This window comes from Fukomys damarensis, unplaced genomic scaffold (assembly GCF_012274545.1).
Source record: "Fukomys damarensis isolate Sample0158 unplaced genomic scaffold, DMR_v1.0_HiC HiC_scaffold_30, whole genome shotgun sequence".
NCBI lineage: Eukaryota > Metazoa > Chordata > Mammalia > Rodentia > Bathyergidae > Fukomys > Fukomys damarensis.
The window spans coordinates 51207902-51234912 of NW_022900942.1; the positions used below are offsets into that span (position 1 = coordinate 51207902).

Sequence of the window (27011 nt, forward strand, 5' to 3'; positions counted from 1 at the left end):
TTTTTTTTTTTTTTTTTTTTTTTTTGGTACCAGGGATCAAACTTGCTTGCAAGGCAGGCAACAGAACCACTGAGCTAAATCCCTGGCCCAGAACTTGATTTTTCTTTGGCAGATTTACCAAATGTAGTAGGATGACCATAACTATTATGTAAAAGTAAAAAGTGTTAATAATAATAAGTATGTGGTGATGGTAGGAATGAACTCTACTCTTTGGTAACTAGACTCTGCCATCACCCTCCTGAAAGTTGTTTGTCCTTTATACATCTTTGAGGCACAAAATATTAAAACAATTCTCCACATTTTTGACTTATAGGAGGATTCCTCAATGTCAATGTAAGTGAAGTCAGTTTTGATGAAGTACATCAGCTTTTCTCCAAGGACTTAGATATTGATCCAGGAGGTCACTGGAGGCCTAAAGACTGTAAACCCAGGTGGAAGGTGAGGCAGTTTTTTTTCATAAGTAATGTGACTATGGCTATGCATTTGACAAAAACAGTGCTTGATTCAAAGTATAGAGTGAAATACTCATTATGATTTGGTAAATTTAAGACATCAAAATTTTTGTGTTTAATGCATTGTTATTTACGGTTCCAGAGTGACTGAGTAGTGTTACTTGTGAAGATGAAATGTACCTGTGCATATGCAAGTGTGTGCATATGTGTTCAGTGTCTTGGAGTTCCTGGTGAGAAGTATATGACTTGAGTTTTACTTGGAAAATAGATTTCTTTTGGATCAGTTCTGTTTGGAAAAAAGACCATGCGTCCTTTGCCTGCTGCAGGAGTCTAGTAACTGCCAACCTGCAGGCATGGCCCCACATATCTCTGAAACTGAGAGCTCACTGGGAAGATGTCGCTATCCTGCTTTTCAGAGGAGTCTATTTCACTGGGACTGTCAAGCTCTGTTTCTCAGAAGCAGTGATTCTAAAACCATCATGCAGAAGTTATTGTGTGTATTGAGAGGAGGACTTGGGCTCTTGTGTTTCAGAAAACAATGTAGGCTTTTGATATGTCAGAATTGTATTTAATGTCTGAAAAATTACGGAGGTAGGTCTGCCTTTTCTCTAAAAATCTTGAAAACTTGTTTAAACAGCTACTGTCAATACTATGAAATTGATTAATAAGCATGCATTCATATACTGTTAAGTTTGAATAAGAATCGGTACTTGTGATTGAATCAAATGTTATGTCCTAAAGGATTATGATGTAACCTTAATTTGAAAGCAGTCTTTGGTATCTCTTTGAAAACATTAAAAAATATTTGTATGTTAGTACCCCCAAAAATAACTGGTAGAAAGGAGAATTGTATGATATTAAACTCATGGAAAGGATCCTCTAATTTCATTGACCTTGAACACTTTGTGTTTAGGGATGTGTATAATTAATGTCTGTGTCCCTGATGCAGGACAATTGTTTTGTGTAAGGTAAGCACTAAACATAATTGTATTGAATTGACTTTGAGACTAATAAATGTCTTTTTGGCTTTGTTCTAGATTATTAAGTAAATGTTCAGCTTTCTCATACAGGTTATAAACTGCTGAAATGAATTTCAGTGCAAGTTTAAGCAAAATACTCTATAATTGTCTTAGGCTATTTCCCAGTTCAAGTTTACTTAATAAATGAATCCTTTCATATTTTTAATTGAATTTCCTCATATTTGTATCTGTATGAAATATGATTCAATTTACACGAACTTTCACTTTAAAAAATGTCCTAGGCCAGTCAATTATTTTATTACTTTAGTGATGACTGTGTATGTTGATTGCTAATGGAAGACAGAAAACTCAGTCACAAAGACCATAAGGTCACAGGGAGGTAGATATAAGTGGGATATACAGTATACCCCCATGGATGTGTGCTCTGTATCAGATTAGCAGAATAATTTGGGAAAGGAAAGCAAGTGTTCTTGTCCTTTTTCTTGAAGTCAGTGTTATGTCAGATAGATTAAAATTTGATGTTTTCTTCTAATTTTCCTGGAGTATTTCAGAGTAGTAGTTCCTCCTTATAGAGATAGTGGTGGTCTGCAAACTCCCTGTTACGTAGTAGATTATAGTACTTAAAGCAGTTTCTGGAAACAAACTACCTTGGGGCTCTAAAAATTAGCTTGCTTTATGTAGGTACTATATGATACACTCTTATTTTGGTTTTTAGCAAACCTTTCTCTAAGTACAGTCTTTAGTTCTAAACTATGAAACTGCTAAAGATGTGAGGGGAATTTTAGAATCCTTCAAAGGTGAGCAGTACTTGGCCATATTTAATTGAAGAATTCCTTCCCTTACCCTTCACTTCTTATTCACATCTTAGTAATGTCTCATTCTAATATTACAATACATTATGAGAGAAAGTGAAGCAAATAACTAAATCTATATTAAATATCTGATGTTAACTTGATTCTTAATATTTAAGCCTTTTTTATTTTTTTATTTTTTTTTGAGACAGGGTCTCACTGTGTAGTTCAGACTGCCCTGGAACTCACTGTGTAGCCCAGGTTGGTCTCGAACTCACAGCAATCTTCCTGCCTCAGCCTACCGAGTGCTGGGAGTACAGGCGTGAGCCACCATGTCTGGCTTTTTTTTTTTTTTTTTTTTCAAGAGTAGGAAAAATTTATTGGGAGAAAGAAAGCTTCTGCCTAAGACAGAAGGGGGACTGGAAAGTGGGTTGCCCTGAAGGCTCTTTTTAAAACCAACTTAAGGGTAATTACCTAGTGATATCTGCAGATGCTGATGTCGCTGAGAGTGAAGATTTGTGAAGATTTCTGCACAGGTTAGACATTTTGTGAAGGCAGGCTTATTTTTGAAGGGTAGAGTGGAAGAGGAAGATGGTGATGCTTTTCAGGTAATTAAGAACAACACATTTACCTTGTCATCACCTTGCTATTTAGGATTTGGGTGGGTGACTTGAACAACTGGTCTGGCATCGACAGGTGCAAAGAACCAGGTGGCTGCTTGGTGCTGTTATTTACTCAGAGGCCTGGAGTTAAACTTCTAGCCATGGTCCTTCAGAGATGGACCTGAGCCATCTCTGTCAGAACTACTTGAGGTATTTGATAACTATGCAAATTCTTGAGTGCAGTCCTCATACATTCTGACTCTCAGAATGGGAAGGAACAAGAACCTTCCTTTTTTATCAAATGTGTCCAGTTTTCTCATTGCTCCTGTGATTAGGAACAATTAGAGAACAAGAGTGTGCTAGCTTCCACTTCCCTCAACCTAGCTCAGTGCAAATAGCTAGGTAGGCTTTGAACTAACTACATCTATAAGGTGTGTCATTTAGGGACACATAGCTGGTGTTGTGCTTGAAGTTTGGAAGTGGGACGAAAACTTGGTGGAGGAAATTTATGTGGTAAACATTTTTCTTGCCTTCTCATCTTCCAGTTGCACTTGGAGTAAAAAATAAGCAAAGAAAAAAAAATAGGTGGATAAATTCAGTAAGTTTAGTGGTTCTGAAGTGGGAGCAAACCGAATGGGATAATTTTACTTGAACAAGAGGTGATGCAGAGGGTTCAGGAAGATAAAGGCCAGTTGTTCATCTCCACTGGAGCGGTATCAACAGGATAGCGACTCGCTCAGCAAATGAGGGTGCAGAGAAGAAAGCATATCCTTAAACGAAGCCATTAGGCCTCAAAGTAAATGGTCAGAGAATGCTGAGGTCTTCTTTTTCTAGACAGTGTGAATTATGGACTATGGAGAATATCTTTCCACAGCTATAAGGGGCATGGCATATGAAATTTTAAAATAATTATCTAGCTTTATTTTATTTTTTGTAGTATTGGGGATTGAACTCAGGACGTTGTGCTTGCTACTGAGCTAAATCCCCAGTCCTAGCTTTATTTTAATAAAAAAGTTTTGCTTTATAGGTATATCATTGCCAATCTGTGGTAGCATCTCATTACAGTTTGAGCATTTATTTTCTCTTAAAATGTCAGTTTAACTTACTTGGATTTGCCAAGACACTGGTGATTTCTTTCTCTTATTCTCATTTTCCTTCTAAGGTTTAAAGAAACTGCTTTTAACATTTTAAATACTTCATTGAAGAGGTTACTTTATTAAAGATTACTGCTTTGCCTTTGTTTACCCTCATATCTCCAATGTTAAATTGTATTTAATTAATATAATCTTTAATATGGACCTCAAAGCTATATGATAGCTTCTTCCCTTAAGTATAATTTGCCTTTATTTCTTTGTGTATGTGTGCATGTGCGCACGTGTGCACATATACAGTTGGGATTGATCCCAGGGCCTTGGCCCTCAGCTGTATTCCCAGTCAGCCATTTATGTTTTATTTTGAGATAGTGTCTGGCTAAGTTGCTGAGTTGCCCAAGCTGGGCTCAAACTTACTATCCTTTTGCCTAAGCCTCCCAGCATGCTGGTATTACAGGTGTGCACCATCCAGCCCAGCTTGCTTTAACTGCTATTGCAGTGCATTTACAGTATATCGTATATGGCCAGCTTCTGGCCAGAGGCAAAACCAGGAATGCCAACCTTGATCTTTTTTTTGGTAGAAGTTATCATGATTTCAAATAAGGCACCTGGCAGGGTCATATACTACCACAAAACTCATCTTTTACTTTTCATAGCAGTTTCTGATATTAAGAATAAGTCTAGAGGCCTCTGAACGAACTGGCTTGGCAGCTGTATTGATTTAGTAATTCCTTGACTGTGCCAACCATACTGAAGCCTGCTAGCAAGAGCACATGCAGGGATAAAGACCAGAGTCTTGGATATTAGGTTAGCATTGTCCATCGGGCTCATAGCAGCCATTGTCTCATTGTATTTGATCTCAGCATGAAAGAAAAGTGGATAGTGTCAGTTCAGTTTAGACACCTTCTGTTTTACTAAATGATATTACCATATTTTATCTTCTTTTTAAATAAAACTCCTAATAGCTTAAATTTTTATTCTGTCTGTGATTCTGGTAGTGTCAAACATGTAGGTAAATGTTACTATTTTTCTTTTTGGAGGGAAGGCTGGGTATTAAGTCTAAGACCTTACACATGCTAAGTACTCTATCATTGAGCCTCCCTGCAGTCCTAGTGCTACTGATTTTTGGGTTTTTTTTGGATAATATATGATGTTATATCCTGATTTTACAAGTACAGTTAAGTCCCAATCTTATGTATTCTCAATTATTTACATTTATTCATTCATGAGTAAAATTTATTTCATATAGGTAAATTTTAATCATAGTGTTGTTACATAATTTTCAGTTAAAAACAGTTTAAATTTGATTTAAAAATCTAGTACATAGAATGACAGATATTTTAGATATCGTTTCACTTATTTGTCTTAATTTCAAATTTTACTTAAAAATTCACAATTATAATAAGGCCACCTTAGCCCAGGAATTAAAAAAGAAGAGTACCTTAGAAAACATTTTAGCTCTTTCAAGAGCAAAACCTGAATTGTAAGGAGACCTACCTTATATTATAAATGACAGTTTGACACTGTACCCCATAGATATGTACAATTATCACATGTCACTTAAAAAGAAAACACAACTTTTTGGATTTTAAATTGAAAAGTGGTTCTACTTTTAATATCTAAATATTCTCACATGGCTTATCTGGCCTAGAGATATTTTTCAGAGACATAATAATAAGAACCAAACTCTATGGGAATTTTTAGGAAACACAGAATTTAAGAAAGGAACAGTTAATTTATTCACTTATTCCCATATTGTGCTAACACAGTTTATAAAGATGGTGTTGTTTAGTCTTGAGTTCCAGTTTTGTTTTGTTTTGTTTTGGCAGTGCTGGGGTTGAATTTAGGCCTTACACATGCTAGGCTATTAATCAGTCAACCTGGTTCCCTTTGATTTTATATTAGAAGAAAGTGATGCACTGAGAAACTATTTTCATTTCCATATGCATGGTTGTTGTTTTCCTTTGCTTTTGGGGATGAGTATAAATTTCTTTGGTTTATAAAGGACAAATTTCTTTTTTTACTGTACTCTGATCTTTTTGTTAAACAATTTAACATAACCATGAGATAAATTTACAAAATGTATCAAAAAGTTAATTGTACATTTTGATTAAGTGGAAAAATACATTAATATAATATTAAACTTAATGTATATTTCACAGTAATATATGTGATCAAGTTATTTTAGTAGGCTATGGCTGAAAGTTGTTAGTTATTATCAGCTCTAAAACCTAAAAGTTATTCTTACCACATCCCTGTTCCTCACTCCTCACATTCAGTTCATAGCCAAATCCTGTTTATCTCTTCCTGTTTTGAAAATTCATGTTCCTCTCTTCTTTTCTTCCTTACCTTAGTTCCATGTGTGATTACCTCTGCTCTATTGCATTCATTTCCTAAAACTGCTCCCTGAGTCTGTTTTTGTTTTTTTCCAATCTGTTCTAGTAGTGTGTACAGTCTGATTTATCACTCCTAATATCTTAAATGATTCCTTGTGCTGTTTGTAGGGCAAAGACCATAATCCTTAGAACTACTTTCAGCACCTGTATGCATCTCCCCAGTTTCGCAGGAAGGCAAGGGCCACATCTGTGTGCATTTGCTGTTGCATCATTGCTGGAAAATTCATAAGGGGATGATGTCAAAGCTATCACATGTTTCCAAGAATTAGATTTTATCTTTACCTCTAGAATTTGCTGCCCTATATATTTATAAATGTGACTGTTTTGTTTTAAAGGTGGCAGTTCTCATTCCTTTCCGTAATCGCCATGAACATCTTCCAATTTTTTTCTTGCACCTGATTCCTATGCTCCAGAAACAGCGGCTGGAATTTGCCTTTTATGTCATTGAACAGGTGAGCATATTTTTCCAAATGGCCAGTATTACAGAACTTAAGCTCTTATATATGGCTTGATTAAAAGTGGTAAGATTAAGCAGGTAATTATTGATTTTATAGTTGAATGAAATTATTTTTTGGATTGAGCTTGTAATTTTCTTTTAATAATTTTCTTGTAATAATTGTAATTTTGTCAAATGAGTTGACAATCACATTTGACTTTATGGTAGCCTTGATATATTTTAATGACACTTAAAACATTAGATGATCAAATTTAGATTTTAGTAATTAATATAGCTGATATTTATCTCATAGGATGAAGTATTCCTTTGACTTGTTCCATTTTATGCTTTCATTAGGCTTATGATTTTATTTATTCCTGAAAACCTCAATAAAGTTTCATTTAATTGAGAAGTCGCTTATTTTGTAATGTAGGCTATTTGGAACCATTTAGCCTCTTATACTGCCATCCGACTCATAATTTCAAGGTGCATCCATTTTACCTATACATGAATCAAGTTTATCCTTCTTTATGACAAAGTAGTACTCTGTTGTATATAATTTCACATCTTCTTTATCTGTTCATCTGTTGATGGGCATCTGGTCTATTTCCAAGATTAGCTATTACAAATCGTGCTCCTTTAAACATGGATGTGCATGTATCACTGTGGTCGGATTCTTGTAACTCTATTGGGAAGATAACAAGAAGGGGAATATCTGGGTCAAGTGAAACCTCTAGTTTAGTTTTTTGAGGTATCTTCATACTGATTCTTGTGGTGGTGGCACCAGTCTACACTCCCACTGACAGTGGAGACGATTTCCTTTTTCCCCATAGCCTCACCAGCATTTGTTACTGGTTGATTTCTTGATGATAGTCGTGCTTTCTGGAGTGAGATGGCATCTCAGTTTTGATTTGCTTTTCTTGAACAACAAGGGATATTGAACTTTTGTGTGTGTGTGTTTATTTGCTGTTTCTACTTCACTTGTTCATCTGAGAAATGTCTGTTCATTTCATATGCCCATTTTTTAAATTAGATCTTCGAATTTGGGACATCTGATTTTTTTTTTTTTTTTTTTTTTTTTTTAGATACGGTCTCCCTGTGTAGTTCAGGCTGACCTTGAACTCACTATGTAGCCCATGCTGGCCTCAAACTCCTGGCAATCCTCTTGCCTCAGCCTCCTGAGTGCTGGCATTACAGGCATTGACCACTACACCTGGCATGATTTTCTTGAGCTCTTTATATATATTCTAGATATTAGTCCTTTGAGGAGTAGCTAGGAAAAATTATTTCCCATTCTGTGGGTTGTCTCTTTACTTTGTTGTTGTTTTTTTTTTTTTTCTGTACAAAAGCTTTTAAATATTATGTGACCCAGTGGTAGATTCTCAGTAATAATCTACCACTGTAATATTTCCTGTGTGATCAGGGATTTGTTCATAAAGCCTTTGTCTACACCTGTGTCTTTAAGAGTTTTACATATTCTGTATTCCAGAAGATTGTTTTTTGTTTTTATATTTAGATCTTTGATCCATTTTGATTTTAGTTTAGTGCATGGTGAAAGATATGAGTCTAGTTTAATCTTCAGCATGTGGAAAGCCACTTTCCCAGCATTATTTATTAAAGAGGCTATCTTTTATCCAGTGAAGGTGTCTGGCACCTTTGTCAAAGATAAGGTGGATGAGTGTGTTTGGAGTTGTTTCTGTGTCTTCTGTTCTACTGATCCTTGTTTCTGGGTTTGTTTGTTTGTTTGTTTGTTTGTTTTGCCAGTACTGTGCTGGTTTTTTATTTTTTTTATTTTTGGTTTTTTGAGGGGGTATCAGAAATAAAACTCAGGACTGAGGTAACCCCCCCAACTCTTTTTCTCATGATTGATTTATAGTGTAATTTCAGGTTGGGAATTGTGATGCCCTTGTTGCCCAGAATTGCTTTTGGTTCTAGGTCTGTTCTGGTTCCAAATGAATTTTAGGATTGTTTCTCTAGTTCTGTGAGATATGCTATTGGTATTTGGATTAGGAGTGTATTAAATCTGTTTAACAGTTTTGTAATTAAAGCCATTTTCACTCTGTTAATCCTACCTAAGAACAAGGGATATCTTTCAATTTTCTGTTATCCTCTTTGATCTCCTTTTTCAGAGTAGTTTAGTTTTTAATGTAAACATCTTTAGCTTCCTTATTTTTCTTGATGCTATATTGGGAAAGGTGTTGTTTCCTTAATTTATCTCTCAGTGAGTTTGTTATTCATGTACAGGAATGCTATAGATTTTTGAGTGTTGATTTTGTATCCTGCTTTGCTATTGAATTTGGTTATTCTAGTACTCTTCAGGTGAAGTTTTTGGGGTCTTCTGTGTTAAAGTATCATTTCATCCACAAACAATGATAAGTTCTTCCTTTCCTGTCCATCTTCTTTTTCTTTCTTTTGTCTTAAGTGCTCTGGCTAATGTTTCCAGAACTATGTCGAATAGGAGTGGTATAGTAGGTATCCTTGCCTTGTTCTTGATTTTAGAGTGAAAACTGTCAGTTTTGACCATTTAGTATGATGTTGGCTGTTAGTCTGTCATAGTTGGCATTTAACAGATGAGATAAAGACCCTGTCCAATTTTCTGTAGGGTTTTATAAATGGGTGTTGGACTTTGTCAAATGCTTTTACTGAATCTGTTGAGATGATTGTGTGTGGTTTTTTTCCCTTGGTTGTTAAATGTTGTATATTACATTTATTGATTTGTATATGATGAACCATCCTTGCACCTTTAGGATGAATCCTACTTGGTCATGGTGTATGATCTTCTTGATGAATTACTGCATTGTGTTTGCCAGTGTCTTACTGAGTATTTGTGTATTTATGTTCAATAAAGAGATTGGCCTGTAGTTCTCTTTTTTGATTGTATCCTTCTCTGGTTTTGATATCAGGATAATGATGGCTTCCTAGAATGACTGGGGAGAATTGCTTCCTTTTCCATTTTATTAAAGAGTTTGAGGAGTAATGGCATTAGATCTTCTCCAAAGTTCTTATAGAATTCAGCAGTGAATCTTTCATGAACTGAGCTTTTCTTTGTTGGTAGTTTTTTTATTCATTTCAATGATTGATACTGGGTTATTTAGTTTTTGTTTGTTTGTTTGTTTTTTGGTTTTTTGGTTTTGGTTTTCTGAGATAGGGTTTCACTATGGAGTTGAGATTGACCTGGAGCTATGTAGCCCAGTCTGGTCTCAAACCCACAGTGATCCTCCTGCCTCAGCCTCCAGAGTGCTGGGATTACAAGCTTGGTGCCACCATTCCCAGCTTGAGTTATTTAGTTTTTGTATCTTCTTGAGTTACCTTGTTAATTCATGTGTCTAGGAATCTCTCCATTCCTTCTGAATTTTCTATCTTATTGCAGGTACGGGTTCTCAAAGTAGGTACTAATGATCTTTTGGATTTCTGTAGGATCTGTTGTGATCTCACTCTTTTCATTCCTAATTGTGTGAATTTGAGTCTTTTCTTTCTTTCTTGATAAGGTTGGCTAAGGGTTTGACTGTTGTAGTTAATCTTTCAAAAAACAACTCTTTGATTCTTGGAGTCTTTGTATTTTCTGAGTCTCAATTGCATTAACTTCTGCTCTTTATAATTTCCTTTTATAAGGTTTGGGTTAAACGTGATCTTTTTCTAGAAGCTTGAAGTTCAAAATTATGTCGTTTATTTCAGCTTACTCTGTTTTGTTTTTTTTTTTTAAATGTGGAAATTCGCCACTATATATTTCCCTCACTGGATTGCTTTAATTGCATCTGTAAGTTCTGATATGTTGTATTAAAATTTTTGTTTAACTGTAGAAACTGTCTGATTTCTTTCTACATTTCATCTGTGACAGGAATTTTTTATTTAATTTCCCTGTATTTATGTAGTGATTTTGATTTCTTTGGCCATTGATTTCCAGTTTCATTGCCCTATGATCTGATAATATTCATGGGATAATTTTACTTCCTTTGCATTTACTTAAGTATGTTCTATGAATTAGTGTATGGTCTGTTTTGGAGAAAATCCTGTGTGCTGCTAAGAAGAATGTGTATTCTTTTGTTGCTGGGTAGAACACTCTGTAGATATCTGCTAAGTCCATTTGTTCAATGGTTTGGTTCAGCTCTGATATTTCTGTGTTGATTTTTTTGTCTAGTTGATTTGTCTATTTGTGACAGTGGAGTATTGAGATCTCCTATTACAATTATATTAGTGCTTATTTGATTTTTTCATATTCATTGGTATTTGTATTCTGTAGTTGAGCGTGCTGGTATTTAATGCACATATATTTTTTGGCGGGGGGTACTGGGAATCAAACTCAGGACCTCGTGCTTACCAGGCAGGTACTGTGCTACTGAGCTAGATCCCTGGCCTATACGTATATATTTATGATTGTTATCTCTTCCCTTTGGATTGTTCCTTTTAACAAGTATGTAGTGACCTTCTTTGTCTCTTCTGATCAGTCTTGGCTTGAAGTCCACTTTATATGAAAATAGATTAGCCACCCTTGCTTTTTCCAGGTTCCTGCCTAGTGGAGTATTTTTATCCATCCTTTGAGTTTCAGTCTGTGAGTTTCCTTTTTATTTAAATGTGTTTCTTGTATGTAGCAGACTGATGGATCTTGTTTCTTGATCCATTCTGACAGTCTGTTTCTTTTGATTAGTGAATTGAGACCATTCACATTGATGGTTATAACTGATGCAGTGTCCTTGACGTTGTATTATTTTCCTGTTGTTGATTCCTTTTCTTTCCCTTCTGTTCAATTGCTTGCCTCACTTAGTGGGTTCATTCTTTTGGGATCCATTCTTTTGGGAATTGTCTTCCTTGTGTTTTTTTAGAATGTACTTCACAACTCTTTGGAGTGATGATTTGGTGGTCATGAATTGTATTCTTTATAATGGAAATATTTTATTTCATCATCAGTTTTTAAAGATAATTTTGCAAGGTACGTCAGTCTGGGTTGGAGGTTGAAGAAACCATGTTACACAGAGTACTACTAAATCATCTTATGATTAAGATCTCTTCCAAACCTGAGATTTTGTGATTTTTAAAAAAATTTAATGTAATACAATTAGGTATTCATAAAGAAAATATAAAAACACTCTTCTGAAAAAAGAAAAATTTGTAACAATAATTAGAGAATGACAATGATTAATATGCTGTTTATTATGATTGTAAAAGAATGGCCACGTGCTGGGGATTTAGCTCAGTGGCATTGTGCCTACCTTATAAGTGCAGGGTCCTGAGTTCGATTCCCAGTACTAGGAAAAAAAAATGGCTCAAATGTTACACAGAGTACTTGTCACAGACAAAAAAAAATTTTTTTCTTTTACAAAGAATAAACAAACAAAAGGACAAAACTTTTCAGAGAATAAAAGAAACTAGAAATAGAAGCAGCCAGAAATGGAGTAGAGTGAACAAATATTGGCAAAACCAAAAAAGTTCATGCTGTTTGTTTTAAACAGATATTATCAAAACTGAGGAAATCATACTTCCTTAAATAGAATTGAAGTGACCATGGATTTTATAATGTGTTTTTATTTAAAGGCTGTGATTTTAAGTGTATTGGAAAAATTTAGTTATCTTCATTCTTTTTGAACATGGATGAAGTGATGTTTCAGAAACCTAGAAACAATATGATATATTTGAAGACCAGGTCTTTGTGCCACCTTATACCAGTCTTACTCCTGTCATTTCATACTTGCATGGCACATAGCACTTTCATACTTATGTAGCTATTCTTACTTCTGATTACAATACATTTGAAGACCAGGTCTTTGTGCCACCTTATACCAGTCTTACTCCTGTCATTTCATACTTGCATGGTACATAGCACTTTCATACTTATGTAGCTATTCTTACTTCTGATTACTTTGTTATTATCAATACGTGGCATGGTTAGAGGATGTGTAGTACTATCTCTCCGCAGTTTAAATTTGTATTTCTTTCATGATTTATGATGTTGATCATCTTTTTGAATGCTTTTTTGATATGTATATTACTTGGAAATATTCTGTTCAAATCTCTTTCCTATTTTTAGTGGGATTTTCTTACTGAGTTGTATGAATATTTCTAGATATAAATATATGAATCTTTTGTTAAGATACAAGTTTTACAAACATTAACCTTCAATCTGTGGTTTGCCTTTTATTTTCTTGTCCATGTCTTGAAAAGTAAAAGCTTTTAATTTTAATGAAGTCCAATTTATTGATATTTTATATTATGATTTTTGAATGAGAAATTTTTCTTTAGGATTTTCTTAATGTTTTCTTCCTGAAGTTCGTAGGCTAATTATTGTTAGTTAATTTTTATTTATGATGTTGGGTAAGGCTAAAGTTTCATTTTTTTGCTTATGGCTATTTTTTCCGCCATCATTTATCAAAAAGATCATCTTTCCTAAGTGGCACCTTTGTTGAAAATGAGTTAGCATACATAAGGACAAAAAATATATTAGCATAAATAAATGTCATGTACTTATGTACACGTCTACTTCTGGTCTCTCTGTTACATTAATCTGTCAGCTTCTACAAAAAAGACTGCTGGGATTTATGTTTCTCTTTTGCAGTAGATACCTAAGAAAATACATAATAAAGTGGTCTAGCTTCTATTATTAAGTTCTACTTTTTATTTTTGGTAGGAGTTATTCAGATTTTTATTCCTACAATGGCTACAGTTTTTTCTAGATTGTGGTTTATTCTGAGTGTGCCCTATTTTTTTTTTTATCCTCAGCTTTTCTTCCCTAGAAATACTTGGTATTTAATATAACCTACTTTTGTGTATGTGAACCACCCCTTTAAATTTTGTTCTCTGTGCATTTAATAATGTATGTCATGCCTGTGTACTTACAAATATAACAACCTGTACAATACAAATTGACCTTTTTATCTGAATACAGATCAAACATTTTAGCTACTTTCATGAAGGCATACTTGTTAATTTCTAGGTCAGTATTACCAATTGCTATTTTCTTTTTCTTAAGACTAAAATCTCCCATAATGTGCTGGGAGTTAGGATATCAGTCTGTGTGATTTTAAAGGCACATTCTCTTGAGAGTTCAGTACCACTGAATTACTTTGTGTATGTGATGAAGACATCTTTTTACAAAACAGCTAACATCTGTATTTTTACTTTCAGACCTCTTAGGTCTGAATCTCAGCATTGATCAATATTAATTCAGGACCATGTATTTGATAGTCTGTGGTGTTGAACTGGAAACATCTTTACCACATATGAAATAGAAGTGCAATTTTTCTGGTGTATGGGTTCCCAGGAGAAGAGCTGAGCAATTGAAGAGCAGCTAAAAAAATCCCCGTTAAATATGAAAGAGTGTGCATAGCTTCACCTCTTCTCCTTTGCAGGCTCCACAAATGAGAGTAGAAGAAAAGAATCTCTTTCAGTCACTAACCCATAAGGACAGAGAAATGGGACTGTGCATTGGAGCTGACTGGTAGAGCAGACATGTTTAGACCTGGGTGCTTAAGGAGTGCGATTGTAACAAGCATGGACTCAAACCCCCAACAGTCTTGGCCTTTGAAATACGACAGAGAACATAGGCTCAACCACCAGGCTGTGGTAAGGAGATAGTTTAAAAGTTTAATTACAAAACAGATCTCTAGTCTTTGTACTGTCAGGTGATTACTCTGTTGTTTTCCCTACAACATGAGATGCTGATCCTCTGGAGAAAGCCAGGGGAAACTCCTGACTGTTGACACAGCTATTTTGTGGGCATAAAACCAGGGCCTTAACTAAGTCTGGATGCTGACCCCAGAGACCCTCAGGCCTTTTCCCTGTTTGGCTTGTTGAGGCCAGCAGTCAAGTAGGAATCCCTGCATCTCCTCAGCCATGGTAGGACCTGAATGGTGACTTCAATAGAGAAATAGATTAGCCCTACGATCTATTATTTAGAGATTCCCCAAAGGAAAAGACCAGCTCATCGCTTTGTCACCTCCCTGCAGCCCACTTTCCTTATTCACCAAACGGCATGCTGCAGTGAGTATAGCAGATAAGAACCCTCTATTCTGGGAAGGACAGAGTCAGTGACTGTGGCTGTCAGCACCCATGGCTGAGATTCCAGACAGAGGAGTAGAGAAAGTGGGAGAGGGCTCTTTTCTGCTGAGTGGTTGAGCAGGACCTCTATGAGGTGAGCTTAGAGCATTGGGAACAGTACATGGGTGAGGTACATGCTAATGGCGGCTGTTACAGGCAGTGGAGGAGGAGGAGCTGGTGTGTGGTGTGAACAGAGGTTGGTGTCGCTAGTTTTTGGTGGGGAGGAAATCAAAGAAGTGTGTGAGAAGCAAGTAGTGAAGGTCTGCAGGCCAGGGCGAGGACTTGAGTTACCCTGTGTGATGTCAGAAGGCCCTGCAGGGTTTGAGTGGAGAGATGACAATGTAATGAATGTTAAAAACAACTGACACTGGCTGCTCTGTGGACACCAAGCAGTAGGTGAGACAAGGCTGAAATGAGAGCAAGGAGAAAGCTTTTGCAGTTGTCCATGAGGATGTGGAGGAAGTAATAAGCTGTGGTTGGTTGTCTTGAGTAAGGAAGAGCATTTCCATTTTCAAAACACTGGAGGAAGGGGATGGAGCTTTTGTTTGTTATTTAGTTTGGATTGGGGAATGTATGGGTATGTGTGAGTCAAGTGCTATGAAGCCATTCTTGTCTACATATGTGGTGATTCCTTTAGCTTTACATGTGTAGTGTCTTATTCACAACATGAGTAGGCAGCCCAGGATTCCTGGGTTTTGAAGAAAGCCTCCCCTAGCTAGACAAAACCAACAAAAACAGAAGTGGAAATAATCCTATAAAGAGTGGAGTTGGGATAGAGTCAATACAACTAATAATCAAGATCCACGGAGTGAAGAAAGGATAATGAAAGATAACCTATGAAACAGAAACAGGATATCATAAAGAACAGTGATAGACTATCAGCATTATTGAAAATGAAAATATGCTAACTAAAGACTTTAAATAGCACAGCTGGAAGATGCAATAACCTCTGACAGAACCAAAACATAAGAAAATATTGGTAGGCCTAAGAGTCCTGTCATCTTCCAAAATGGCCCCTGAGGAGCAGGGGTGAATTAATTGCCTGGGGAGCCTGTCGCTATGGAGTGTAGGACTCCTGAGGTGAGGTCATAAAAGACGTTGCTGCTTGTGCCAGCTGCTGTGCCCTGCTCAGGTAGCCCCATGGAGAAGAAACGGCTTGCAGCATATCCTGCCAGCTATGTGTGGGTGCACCTGGGGAGAGGATCCTCCTGCGCTGGGAGCCTTCCAGTTTTCAGCAGAGCTCTGCGTGCAGCAGGGATGAGGTGCTCTTACCTGCTTCCAGAATTCCCTCTCCACAGAAATAAGTGGTCCACATCATAAACGCCTGCTAGCTTTTTACCCCTGGTGCTGGGGATGGAACTCTGGGCCTCATGGATTTCAGCCCTCTACCACTGAGCCACACCCAGCCTCTGGATTTAATTTTAAACCACTAACTTTTTCTGTGATTAGGATATATATTAGGCGATTAATACATTCACTAGTTCAGATTCTGAAAAAGCTGTAACAAATATTGAAAGGTGTGGGAGGAAATGACCAAAGGAAAAAATACAAGAAAATTTCCCAGAAATGAAGACACAACTCTTTAGAGATGAGTCTTTAGAGTCATATGAATTCAAATGTTAGATCCATTGTGAAGCATATTGAGTCATACATGTGTGAACTTGGTTAGCATTGCTCATAGTTAGGGGACCGTGGCATGTGCCTTCCAAGGTCTAGGAGAAAGTCACTTTCATTTCCCTAGAATCTTGTACCTGGTGAAAATGTCAGTTTAAGTGTGAGGGTAGATAGTGGAATTTTCAGTCATTCTTTGATCACACATATACACACACACGCATGCATACATGCACATGGTCTGCACAGCAGTCCAGACTAAGCAAGAAGTAAGGGAAGATGGAGTTGAGCTGGAGAGGTGGAGAAGGAATGGATGGAGATTTGATTGTTAGTAGGTGTAGGGCATACCTACACCTTTTGTACAAATAATTATATTGAAGACTATAGTTAATCTAAGTTTGATAAAACAATTCTTTCACTACTAAAGAAATATTTATGTTGTCCTAGTAATGTAAACTATTGATTTAAAAAAAAAACTATAGCATATATTGGGAGACTGGAGGAAAAGGCAGTGACCCAGTGGTGATTTAATTCCTCCATTCTCACGGTAAGAAGACAGTAGATAGTGTCTCATGTTAATGAAGTAAAAAATGTCAGAGCACTCATTACTTCAAAATACAGAAAAAAACACCAGAATAAACAGCTTAAGAGTTGAAATGTATCATTGTTGGCTTGGCTGATGAAGATGGCTTTGACATGGAACTTCTTGCTATTGCTATGAGCTTTTAAGTATTATGTCCATACTTAATAAAAACCTTAAAGCGACACTGGGAGGCTGAAGCAGGAGTATTGCCATAAGTTTGAGGCCAGCTTTTGCTACATAGCAAGACCTTGTCTTAAAAAAAATCCTTCAAAGCTTATGTCAATGTTAATAATAATTTGCCTCTCTTTACTTGTATTCTGTTTCATGGGTGGAAAAGCTATAAAAAGTAAAGTGACTTGTAACTTCAAGTTAGTGCAAAACCCAGGACTAACAATGAGTAATTTTCCCTTTTGGTGCAGACTCCAGTGATGACTATATAGTGTCTTTCATCCACTTCTGCCGTCATTTTTTTTTTAATATTTTGGAAATTGTTTCAAAAAATGTTGCTAAAACGTTGGTGAATGACCCTTTATTTTCTGTAGATGAGGAATAAAACTTTTTTCTTTTCTCATTGAGTTTATTGGTACATTTTAGGTATACAGTACAGTTACATTCACCATTGGGATCTTGTACCTTTACCTGACAGGTCTTGGTTCTCATTTTTCCCCTTCCCCTGCCCTCCTTCACCCCCTCCTCCCTTCCCTATTTACAAATACTTTATTTCCATTTTAGAGTAATAAAATTTTTTAAATTGCCAGTCCATCTTAATATATTTTCAGTGCTAAATAAAATGATGCAATCTGGGAAGTTGAGTTTTGTGTAAAGTTTTTCCATTAAAGTGATCTTATTTATATTAAAGCAACATAATAGAAACTGTTGCCTGTGCTCTTTAGTACATTTTCTTTAATAAGAAAATAAGCTGGGTTTGTGTAGTAAGTTCCAATTGTTTGTGTCTCCAAGATTCATTTAGCTCTTATTATAAGCATTAGTAATACAAAATTGGACCTGAGGACTTTATTACATAAGAGGAGGGACAAGTTTGTCACTCTTAGTTTCCTGCTTAGGTCTTGATAGCATGTGGAAAAGTGTTACTAAGAAATAAAATGTGTATTATTTTTAATTTTATTACTTTAGTGTAATACTTTTTCTAATTTTAGTTTTTCTTGTCATAAATAATTCATGGCCTAATACATTGAAATAAAGCAAAAATATGAATTACGTTATTAAATAAAGTGTGACAGTGTACTAGTGGGCTAGATAATAACAGCTGTCTGATATCTTCTGTGTTACCAAAATACAAAATACTGTAGTAAGTAAAATTAAACACTATCCAGTCATGCTCTGTGCACTGGCATTTTGGTCTCAGACCCCATGGACAGTAGTGGTCCCATATCACCTTATGGTACACCTTAATCTGTGTAAACATAGTCTAGATATTTACACAATGATGAAATCATCCAGTGACATACTGTTCAGAATGTGTCCCCACTGTTAAGTGATACCACGAATCTGAAAATCCTGGCATATGGCTATGAATTGTCTGTTTAATTTGGATGCCGTTTTTCTTATTTGACCCTGATTCAACAAATTAGAAGAAGACAGGAGTAAGTAATATGACAAAGCCTGACACTTCTCTTTTTGTGTTTGCTGAAGACCGGCACGCAACCTTTTAACCGTGCAATGCTTTTCAATGTGGGCTTCAAAGAAGCCATGAAGGACAGCATCTGGGACTGTGTGATCTTCCATGATGTGGATCATCTCCCTGAAAATGACCGGAACTACTATGGATGTGGAGAAATGCCACGTCACTTTGCAGCAAAGCTGGATAAATACATGTATATGTAAGTGTGCACTGTTCCCAACATCACATGATACACTTGTACAGTTGTGGCACTGAAATGGTGTAGCAGCAAAAGTGCCAAAATTCAGAGCAGGCAGGAGCCTAAAGAATATTGTGTGACTCCAGCCTGTTCTCCCAGGGAGCCAGAGCATAGAGTGGCTTGTCATGCGCTTCCTTACACAGAGGTTTGAATGTGGTGTGTGGAAAAGAGAGCCTGGTTTCCGTAGTCAGGCAGTGGAGATTTAAATTTAGTTCCTTACACTTGTAAAACTTGGTGAGTCCTGGGAGTTCTCCAGTTTGGTTTCTTCTGCATTGGAACAGTAGAGACCATATGGAGGGATGCGCTGGGGTATCACCTCCCTGAGCCATGGGTGTGTGATCAAGCTGACTTCTGCCTCCTGTCTCTCTGCTGATGGCTCTGGGCCATGATAACCTTTCTTCTCCAGTGTGTTTTCTCCTCAAACTCGATATTCTTGACCTGCTCCTTAATTATAAGGCACTGACATTTTTATTTTCTGACTGAAAAGATCTTGAATGTAAACAGTTATCAGAGCTGTGAGAGTAATTTAACTTGACATCAAAGAATGCAGGTTTAATCTGAGAAGATCACAAACTTTATTACCTAATGGAGGTAGAAGAACGTGGAAAGTGTTGCCTGGAGCAGGGAAGATGTTGGTATCACCACAGTTTTGGCTGGTGTCCAGAGCACAGAGTAGAGAGAGGCACAAAGTCTCAATGACACAAGTGCTGAATTGGCATTGAAACAAAAAATACTTTTTCATTTTTTCTTTCTTTCCTTTTATTTAGGGGGGGCTTAGCAAACCTTCTCCTCATTACCCCTTGTATGAACTCCCAAGTTCATACATCAAGGATCTTAACTAGTTCCTAGCACATTGGGAAACTTAACTTTGTTCAACCTGCTAGAATCAGATTAGATCTAGGATAACTGATTTTTCATTAAATGTACCATAAATAGTAAAGCTTATGCAAATAATTCAAAATTAACGAATAGAATATTCATACTCCCTTGAACCAGTCCTAGGATGAGTGGGCTGCATGGCAGGAGCATAGCTGAGAGAGCAGCCGCAGGTCCGTGGTGGGCTGTGTCATGCACAGCCTTCAGCTGTGGGATGAAGCCAGGGCTTGCATTGCTTCCCATTGTGGTGTTCACACTCTGATCCCTGCTGACCAGGAAACTTGGGCCCCTAGGTTTGGTATCTTCTTGCTTTGGACAGTGTAAGATAAACACTGGAAATTTTTACTCAGTTTTTCTTATTGTACCTTTATTTTATCTGATCTTTTCCCACTGTGTATATATATATAAGGTAGTTGGTTGTTGCTACTTAAGCTACAGCAAATAGAATTGATGTTGGCTGGTTTATACATCCAGTAAGAGCACGCACGTTTATTCATATCTGTTTACCTAGTGATGTTGGATTTTGCTAAACCACTAGCCTGGGCACAAATAATCCAGCTGGTGTGGGAAGTCCATCACTGCTAAGGACTCTGACTGGCCCTATAGGAACCTGTCAGCATTATCACTAGAAGCCCACGCTCTCAAGTGAGCCTTGTGGGGTCTCATGAGGTGGTTTGCTTGTCTTTAAGGTCAGTGTTACAGTTACTATCTTGGGATGTCCTTACCTCAGGGAAAGAGCAAAATTACTTTCTCCTGGAACCATGAGCTGGATTTGGGAGCTGCTTTCTCTGGTTCTGTGTGCCACACAAGATCCCTGCTGACAAATGGCTCTTGTTCCCCACGGCAGATGAGTTGAGTCCTGCAGGCATAATGGGAAATCTGCACCCTGCCTTTCTCCATGGCAGTTTTGCTCTGGTCCCAGCCAGATTTCCGTCATCTTGGTTTCGGGTGTTATGTATGCATAGTTACGTTTTCTTGGCTGGAGCTGCACATTGGCTGGACCCTTTCAGAGAACCTTTAGGATACACTATTCCCTTAAATCACATTATGTGCCATCGGAAGTGGTTCAGGATTGGAGGTTTCAGGATACTACCTTGACATGAGAAAACTAATCCATATCTAAACTAATTTAGATTATTAAAAATGTAGCTTAAAATATTAGTTTACCAATTCCTTGGAATATGAGTTAGGAAAGGGTAAGAAAAATTAATCCCAAATTTTAAAATGTGGTTATTTCTCTAAATATTAGTACATTAAAAACATATTTGTAAATATCCATGAGTGTTTTGTGAGTTTAATAGAAAGAGATAAGATCATTTTAGTTGGTGGCACATGCCTGCAACTTTTAGCACTCAACCTGGAAGGCTGAGGCAGGAAAATTGAGTTCAAGGCCAGCCTTGGCTACATAGACCACTTTTTAAGAAAGCAAAAAACAATAAAAAAATCATTATAAGAATAGGTAGCTAAGGGCCGGAGATGTAGCTCAGTGGTTCTGCCACCTACCTCGCAAGCACAAGGACCCGAGTTCAATCCCGTACTAAAACAAAAACATGAGAATAGGTAGCTAGTCATTTCAAAATTAAATTCAGTGGTTGTTCTAATATATATCTGTTCTGTTATTTTAATAAATAATGTGTTGATAAATAAGATTGGTTTTGAAAATATTAATTTAGCAAAATCCAACTGTGTTGACAGTTACTAATGTATTTAATTTAGATTGTTTTTTTTACAAGGATATTACACAATTTTTGGATACTGGGCTCTGAGTGTTATAAAGTGACAATATTAAATATCAAATTTCTTTTGCCACAAATGTTTTATTTTGTGTTTAGCATAACACATATACTTGTTTCACTAGAATGTAAAATATTTTGTTTCTTGGTTTACTTTACATTTCTAGAATACTATTTAATCAGTCTAATTGTTTGATTTCATATAGCAAACTGTTAGAATTTTGTTTATTGAATTCTGTGTCCTGCTTTCTTTTTCAGTCTTCCATATAAAGAGTTTTTTGGTGGTGTAAGTGGACTGACAGTGGAACAGTTTAGAAAGATAAATGGTTTCCCTAATGCTTTCTGGGGTTGGGGAGGAGAAGATGATGACCTTTGGAACAGGTATGTCAAGATACAAATTGCTTTAAAATAGAATTTCTAAACTTATTTTCTTTTGTTTAAATCATACTTAGCTATACCAAGAAAGGATTGTTTAGGATGGAAAACTTTTAAGTTCCTAAGTTCTATTTTAATTTCTCCCTTTCTCTCATGAAGAGTTTGTTTTGGAATTATTGGCAGCATACATGTTAGAGCATCCTTTTGCATCTTGAAATTGAACAAAAACACAATACATTTTTATGTATTTTTATGCTGTATTGTAGAGTTCACTATGCTGGATATAATGTAACCAGACCAGAGGGAGATTTAGGGAAATACAAGTCTATTCCTCATCATCATCGAGGGGAAGTCCAGTTTTTAGGACGGTAAGTTTAATGTCATTTTTAGATGCCAAGTCTTTTCAAAGGTGTTTACTATGTGGAACATTAGACATTTCACCCTGCTCTTGGCTTTAGTGCCATCTTCTTAGAAATCTCTGTGCCACAAAAGCCAAGGTGAGCTGTTTCTAACCGTGAGCTTGGGAGGTAGGAAGTAGTTGGTGAGAAAGTAAAAGATAGAACTGGAAACAGGGAAATAGATCTTTTGCAGATGGGAAAAGAACCAAGAGATGGAGGAAGAGGAGAAGGGGAAATAAAAAGAATTAAGTTGTGTTATGTACTGTACAAACACCCCACAGTGAATGTAATCATTATGTGCTGTAAACATGCACTAATAAAAAATTGCATCCCTCAAAAACTCTGCTGAAGAGGATTTTCTTTAGGGCAAGAACATTTTTGTGCTTGTTTTAAAAAGATATGTATATATACATACATATATATTTATGTTATTTAAAGAACCCAGTTAACTGTTCATTTTTTTTAAAGTTTCCTTAACATAAAACACAACACATTTTCTTTCTTTCTTTTTTTTTTTTGATACTGGGATTGAATTGAGGACCTTGCACTTGCAAGGCAGGTGGTGGAACCACTGAGCTAAATCCCCAGCAACACATTTTATTTCTTAAACCTGTCTAAGTTGTCAAAGTGTGAAATGATTTTTTTTAAGGTGGCATTGTTTGACTCGTAAAAATCCTATTTTGGAATTAATGATCTAGAGATTTTTTTATTATGCATAAGAATCTAAAATTCTACAGATCTTTAAATGCTTTAAGTATAAAATGTCCTATCTAGAACATATTTTGCATTGGTTTTCCTTTTTTGAACTTGTTTTCCGTAACTTTTTGTATTTCCCTCTCACACTGTAGGTATAAATTACTAAGGTATTCTAAAGAACGTCAGTACATCGACGGGTTGAACAATTTACTATACACTCCAAAAATACTGGTTGATAGGTTGTATACAAATATATCTGTAAACCTCATGCCAGAGTTAGCTCCAATTGAAGACTATTAGAAGTAGCTCTGTGGTGAGACAGACCACAGTGCTGGACCAGAAACCTGGAGTCCACTCATGATGGAGGTCAGTGATTTGATGTGTCTCAGTGTCCTGATTGTGGAAAAGAGCCAGTGTCCTTCGTGTTTACAGTGTGGGATTAAATCCAGCCACCCTTCTCCTGCCCACCCCCCCACCTTTGAGACGCATCCCATGAGGAGCACTGCAGAAACTGGAAGCCGTTGCTGAAGATTGAAGTTAAGAGGGATCACTACAAAGAGAAAATTTTTATACTAAAATCTATAGTTTAATTCAAGAGAATGCTTTTATTTCCATTTAAACCTATTTTGTACATATGTGATGTAAATTAATGTGTTCAAATTGTTTAAAAATAAGATGTGTTACAGTTTTGCATGTAATCAGTTATGCCTTTATTGGACTTTTATAGATATTTTTAAATTTGCATGGGGAAAAAAACCTGTAAATTTATGTCACTAAACAAAGGTTATCCCTTGTGTGAAATGAAGGAACTGTCAATAATTGACAACAAACGAATACAGTAAACTATTATACTAGTTTTCAGCTTTAGACCTTCAGCCTCACATGTGGAAGAAGTCATGGCTTCTGAAGGCTTTAAAGGGAAAAATACTCAAATGGTTTTTCTTCCTGCCAGAATTACCTTTTTTCCTTGCTTGCAGTCTCATCAGATCTTGCTAAATAACAACCATATTGTTTATGCATATTGCATGAATGTTACCAAGAAATCTTAAAAGTTGTGATGTGACATGATATAAAGGACCTCTTTATGTTAAATATCTTTCATGTACCTCTGGTGTAAGTGTCAGGGATTTTGTGCCTCTAAAAATGTTCCCAAGAATGTGTGTTTATACACTGTGTGTTTTTTTTAAATTCATAGTATATAGCACTTTTATTATTTCCAGTTCAGAAGAGCCAAAAAAAAAATTAAAAGGTTAATTTTTTTCTTTTTTAAAGGAATGAGCTATGAAAAACCCAGTAGTACTTATACAAATTAATTATACTATTAGATAAATTAAAATGTTCTATTTTTATGAATATAAATGCTTAGTAAAGACAGATTTTAAGTTTAAATCACTTTTGAAAGGGACCCTTTTAATATCAGCAGTTAAAGTCAAATTATATTTTTTCCACTTTCAAGAAATCTTTGATGTTATTAAAATTTCCTCACTAAAAGTATAGTTCAGTAGAACTATCTTAAAATACATTTTCAGTTATTTAAATACACTATAATATATACTTCGGAAAACAGGTCTTGTTTCCTGACAAGTATTTTTATCTTAAAATTGGATAAAATTTTCTGAGGCAAACCAAACAACATTCTTAGTTTGAAAAGTATTAGAAAAATCCTTTAAAATATTTTACAATATTTTCACAGATGAAAAACAAAAAAAAGTGAACCTGCAACAATGAAGAGTAATAGAATTCTATATATATGAGAAATGTTTGGGTAAAATTTGCCTATGAATTATTCACCTAAAACAGAAATATGTGTGTGTGTGTGTGTGTGTGTGTGTGTGTGTGTGTGTTTTTAATCTCAGGTTGTAAGTTTAATTTTGAAGTGTCATTTTTTGTGGCAGTTTCAGTAACAGAAATGATCATAAACCAAATTATAAAATAATTGAAAATCTTATAGTTTGAAAAACCTTACAGCCTCTCTTTATGATGCCAAACTGAATTTTTTCATATTTATTTCTTAGAAATATTTCTAAAACATTTCTTTCTTGGGGGTGATGCTCAAAATAATAAAAAAAAATCAAACCTTCTGAAAATGAAGTCATTTGTACTTAAGTTGTGTATCTGTTCATTTTGTCTCTCATTGCCAGCATAGTTTCTTAACTCAATGAAATGAAAATAATATGATAATGTTCACGTTTGTGGACCACTAGCAAAATACAAAGATCTTGGGAACATAATTAACCCAATAATGCTGAAATATTTTAGTTGTGGGAAAAACTAATTAGTCTTTTAAGGAAATACATTTTTGGTTTTAATGAAGAATTTGCCTGCATTTGGAATCCTTTTGTTTTGATATACATTTTACTTTTTTGAGAACTCAGTACTACTAGTATCTGCCTTATTATTATTTTAGGAGTTGAATGTAAGTATTTTGCTTTTTTGCAGTTTTGAATATGGTATATTATCCTGTGGAAATCATAAAAAATTTTTAGTACATATCTAAAATTATTTTGGCTGTAAACAGTAATATTTATATGTTTCTGTAAATGACAGGTTTTTTTCCCGGTTATCTTTATTATATGACAGAAAATCTATTCCCTAAAGACTAAAAAATACACTGCAACTGCAAACAGTCTTCTTTATAGTATATTTAGTGGATTTATTAATGAATGTGTATTGATCATCTCCTGTATCAGGTGCAATGCTGGCGTGTCTGTTTAAAAGTATTATTTCATTTCTAAACAAATCAAGTCACGGAAGTTGAACTCTTTCTGAAATCATGAAGTCATCCCCTGATAGTTAAGGTCTCTGTTGTAAACCTTATCTCAAAGTCAGTAGTCATCTATATGGATGTAGATCAGAAGTCCCTACTGGGGCTTCTGTAGTCCCTACAGAAGGCACTACTGGGGACTTTGGTGTCTTTCAGTTTGAGAAAGAAGTAATGATTAAAGAGCCCGTTTGTAGAAAAGAAAAGAGAAAATGTACACGCATTTCTTGTACATTGTGTCTGATTCACAGTGAAGATAGTCCTTCAGTTCTTCACCCAAAGTAGGGTTCAATGAGGATTTTTTTTTTTAAAAAATCTTAATTTGTATTTTGTGAAAAGGTTTTCAGTAGGAAAACCTTAGTTATAATATTACATAAATATAAAATTATGTGTTACAAACTTACACTTTTATTAGCCAAGATACTGACCCCATTTTAAAGCAAAATGGGAAAATATCCAATATAATATTCTCCTGGATGCTCCCTACAAGCAAAAGCACATTTTGTGTCACTTTATTTGGCCTTGGCTTGTCTTGTTACATTTAGTTATGTGACTTTCAGACTAATAGGCCTCTAGATTTATTGTTTTGGATTTGCAAGTATGCCAGCTGAGAACTAAAATGTTCATACTGTTGTTTATCAGAAAGAGGAAGTGTACTTAAGATTATTTTGTTAAGAAAGGCTTCTACATAAATGCTCTGAAATAAATGCTAGTAATTTCTTGTATTCCTCATTTTCTTCATTTTGCTTCTCGTGGAAATGTTTGTACTTTTTTATCATTGTCTTTTATGAAATATAATGTTCTAAAGATTTTGTGTGATGATGTAATTATTTTCTCTCAGGAACCCTTTTTGGGTTACCTGGGGGTTTTTGTTTATTTTCATGTTTCAAATCGAATTACTGATGATGATCTTGACTGACCTTAGAGTTGCAGCGTAAGCATGAGGCAGTCATAGCTGAAATGCATTTTGCGATCATCTTACAGTTTCTGCCTCAAAAAAGATGCGATCATATTTAAATATTTTTCATTAATTCATTTGGTAAATCTGCTGCATCAATTCAATAATTTCAAGAATTCAATATTAGCATAGTGTTTCTTCTCCCTGTGCAACTTCACAAACGTAAGCTGATGTGTTAGGGAAAATTTGTTTGTTTTTTAGGTGTCAGGCAGTTTTGGAGATATTAAAGCCAAACAGTCAAGTTTCTCAAATACCATGGGACTAGACTGTGAGATCGACTTATTGTTTGTATAATGAATTATAAGTATGATTAATTTTATGCATAAGTATGATTTACAAAGACATTGTCATTGTATCACAAATA

The 27011-nt window shown here is 35.6% G+C and overlaps 1 protein-coding gene across 6 annotated transcripts in view; it reads left to right on the forward strand.

Annotated features, from left to right (window-relative positions):
• The window catches only part of B4galt6 (beta-1,4-galactosyltransferase 6), a 69526-nt gene extending 42515 nt beyond the window's left edge, over positions 1-27011 (forward strand). For 2 of the 6 annotated variants that reach the window (XM_010619705.3, XM_010619707.3), the window contains 6 exons: positions 314-438; positions 6648-6764; positions 18624-18811; positions 21718-21840; positions 22101-22202; positions 23081-27011. In XM_010619705.3, the coding sequence (XP_010618007.1) occupies positions 314-438; positions 6648-6764; positions 18624-18811; positions 21718-21840; positions 22101-22202; positions 23081-23228 (803 nt within the window). In that variant the 3' untranslated portion in view covers positions 23229-27011. Of the gene's footprint in view, positions 1-313; positions 439-6647; positions 6765-14182; positions 14303-18623; positions 18812-21717; positions 21841-22100; positions 22203-23080 lie in introns of those variants that run through there. The other 4 variants (XM_033757471.1, XM_033757472.1, XM_010619706.3 and 1 more) reach the window with 3 other exon arrangements.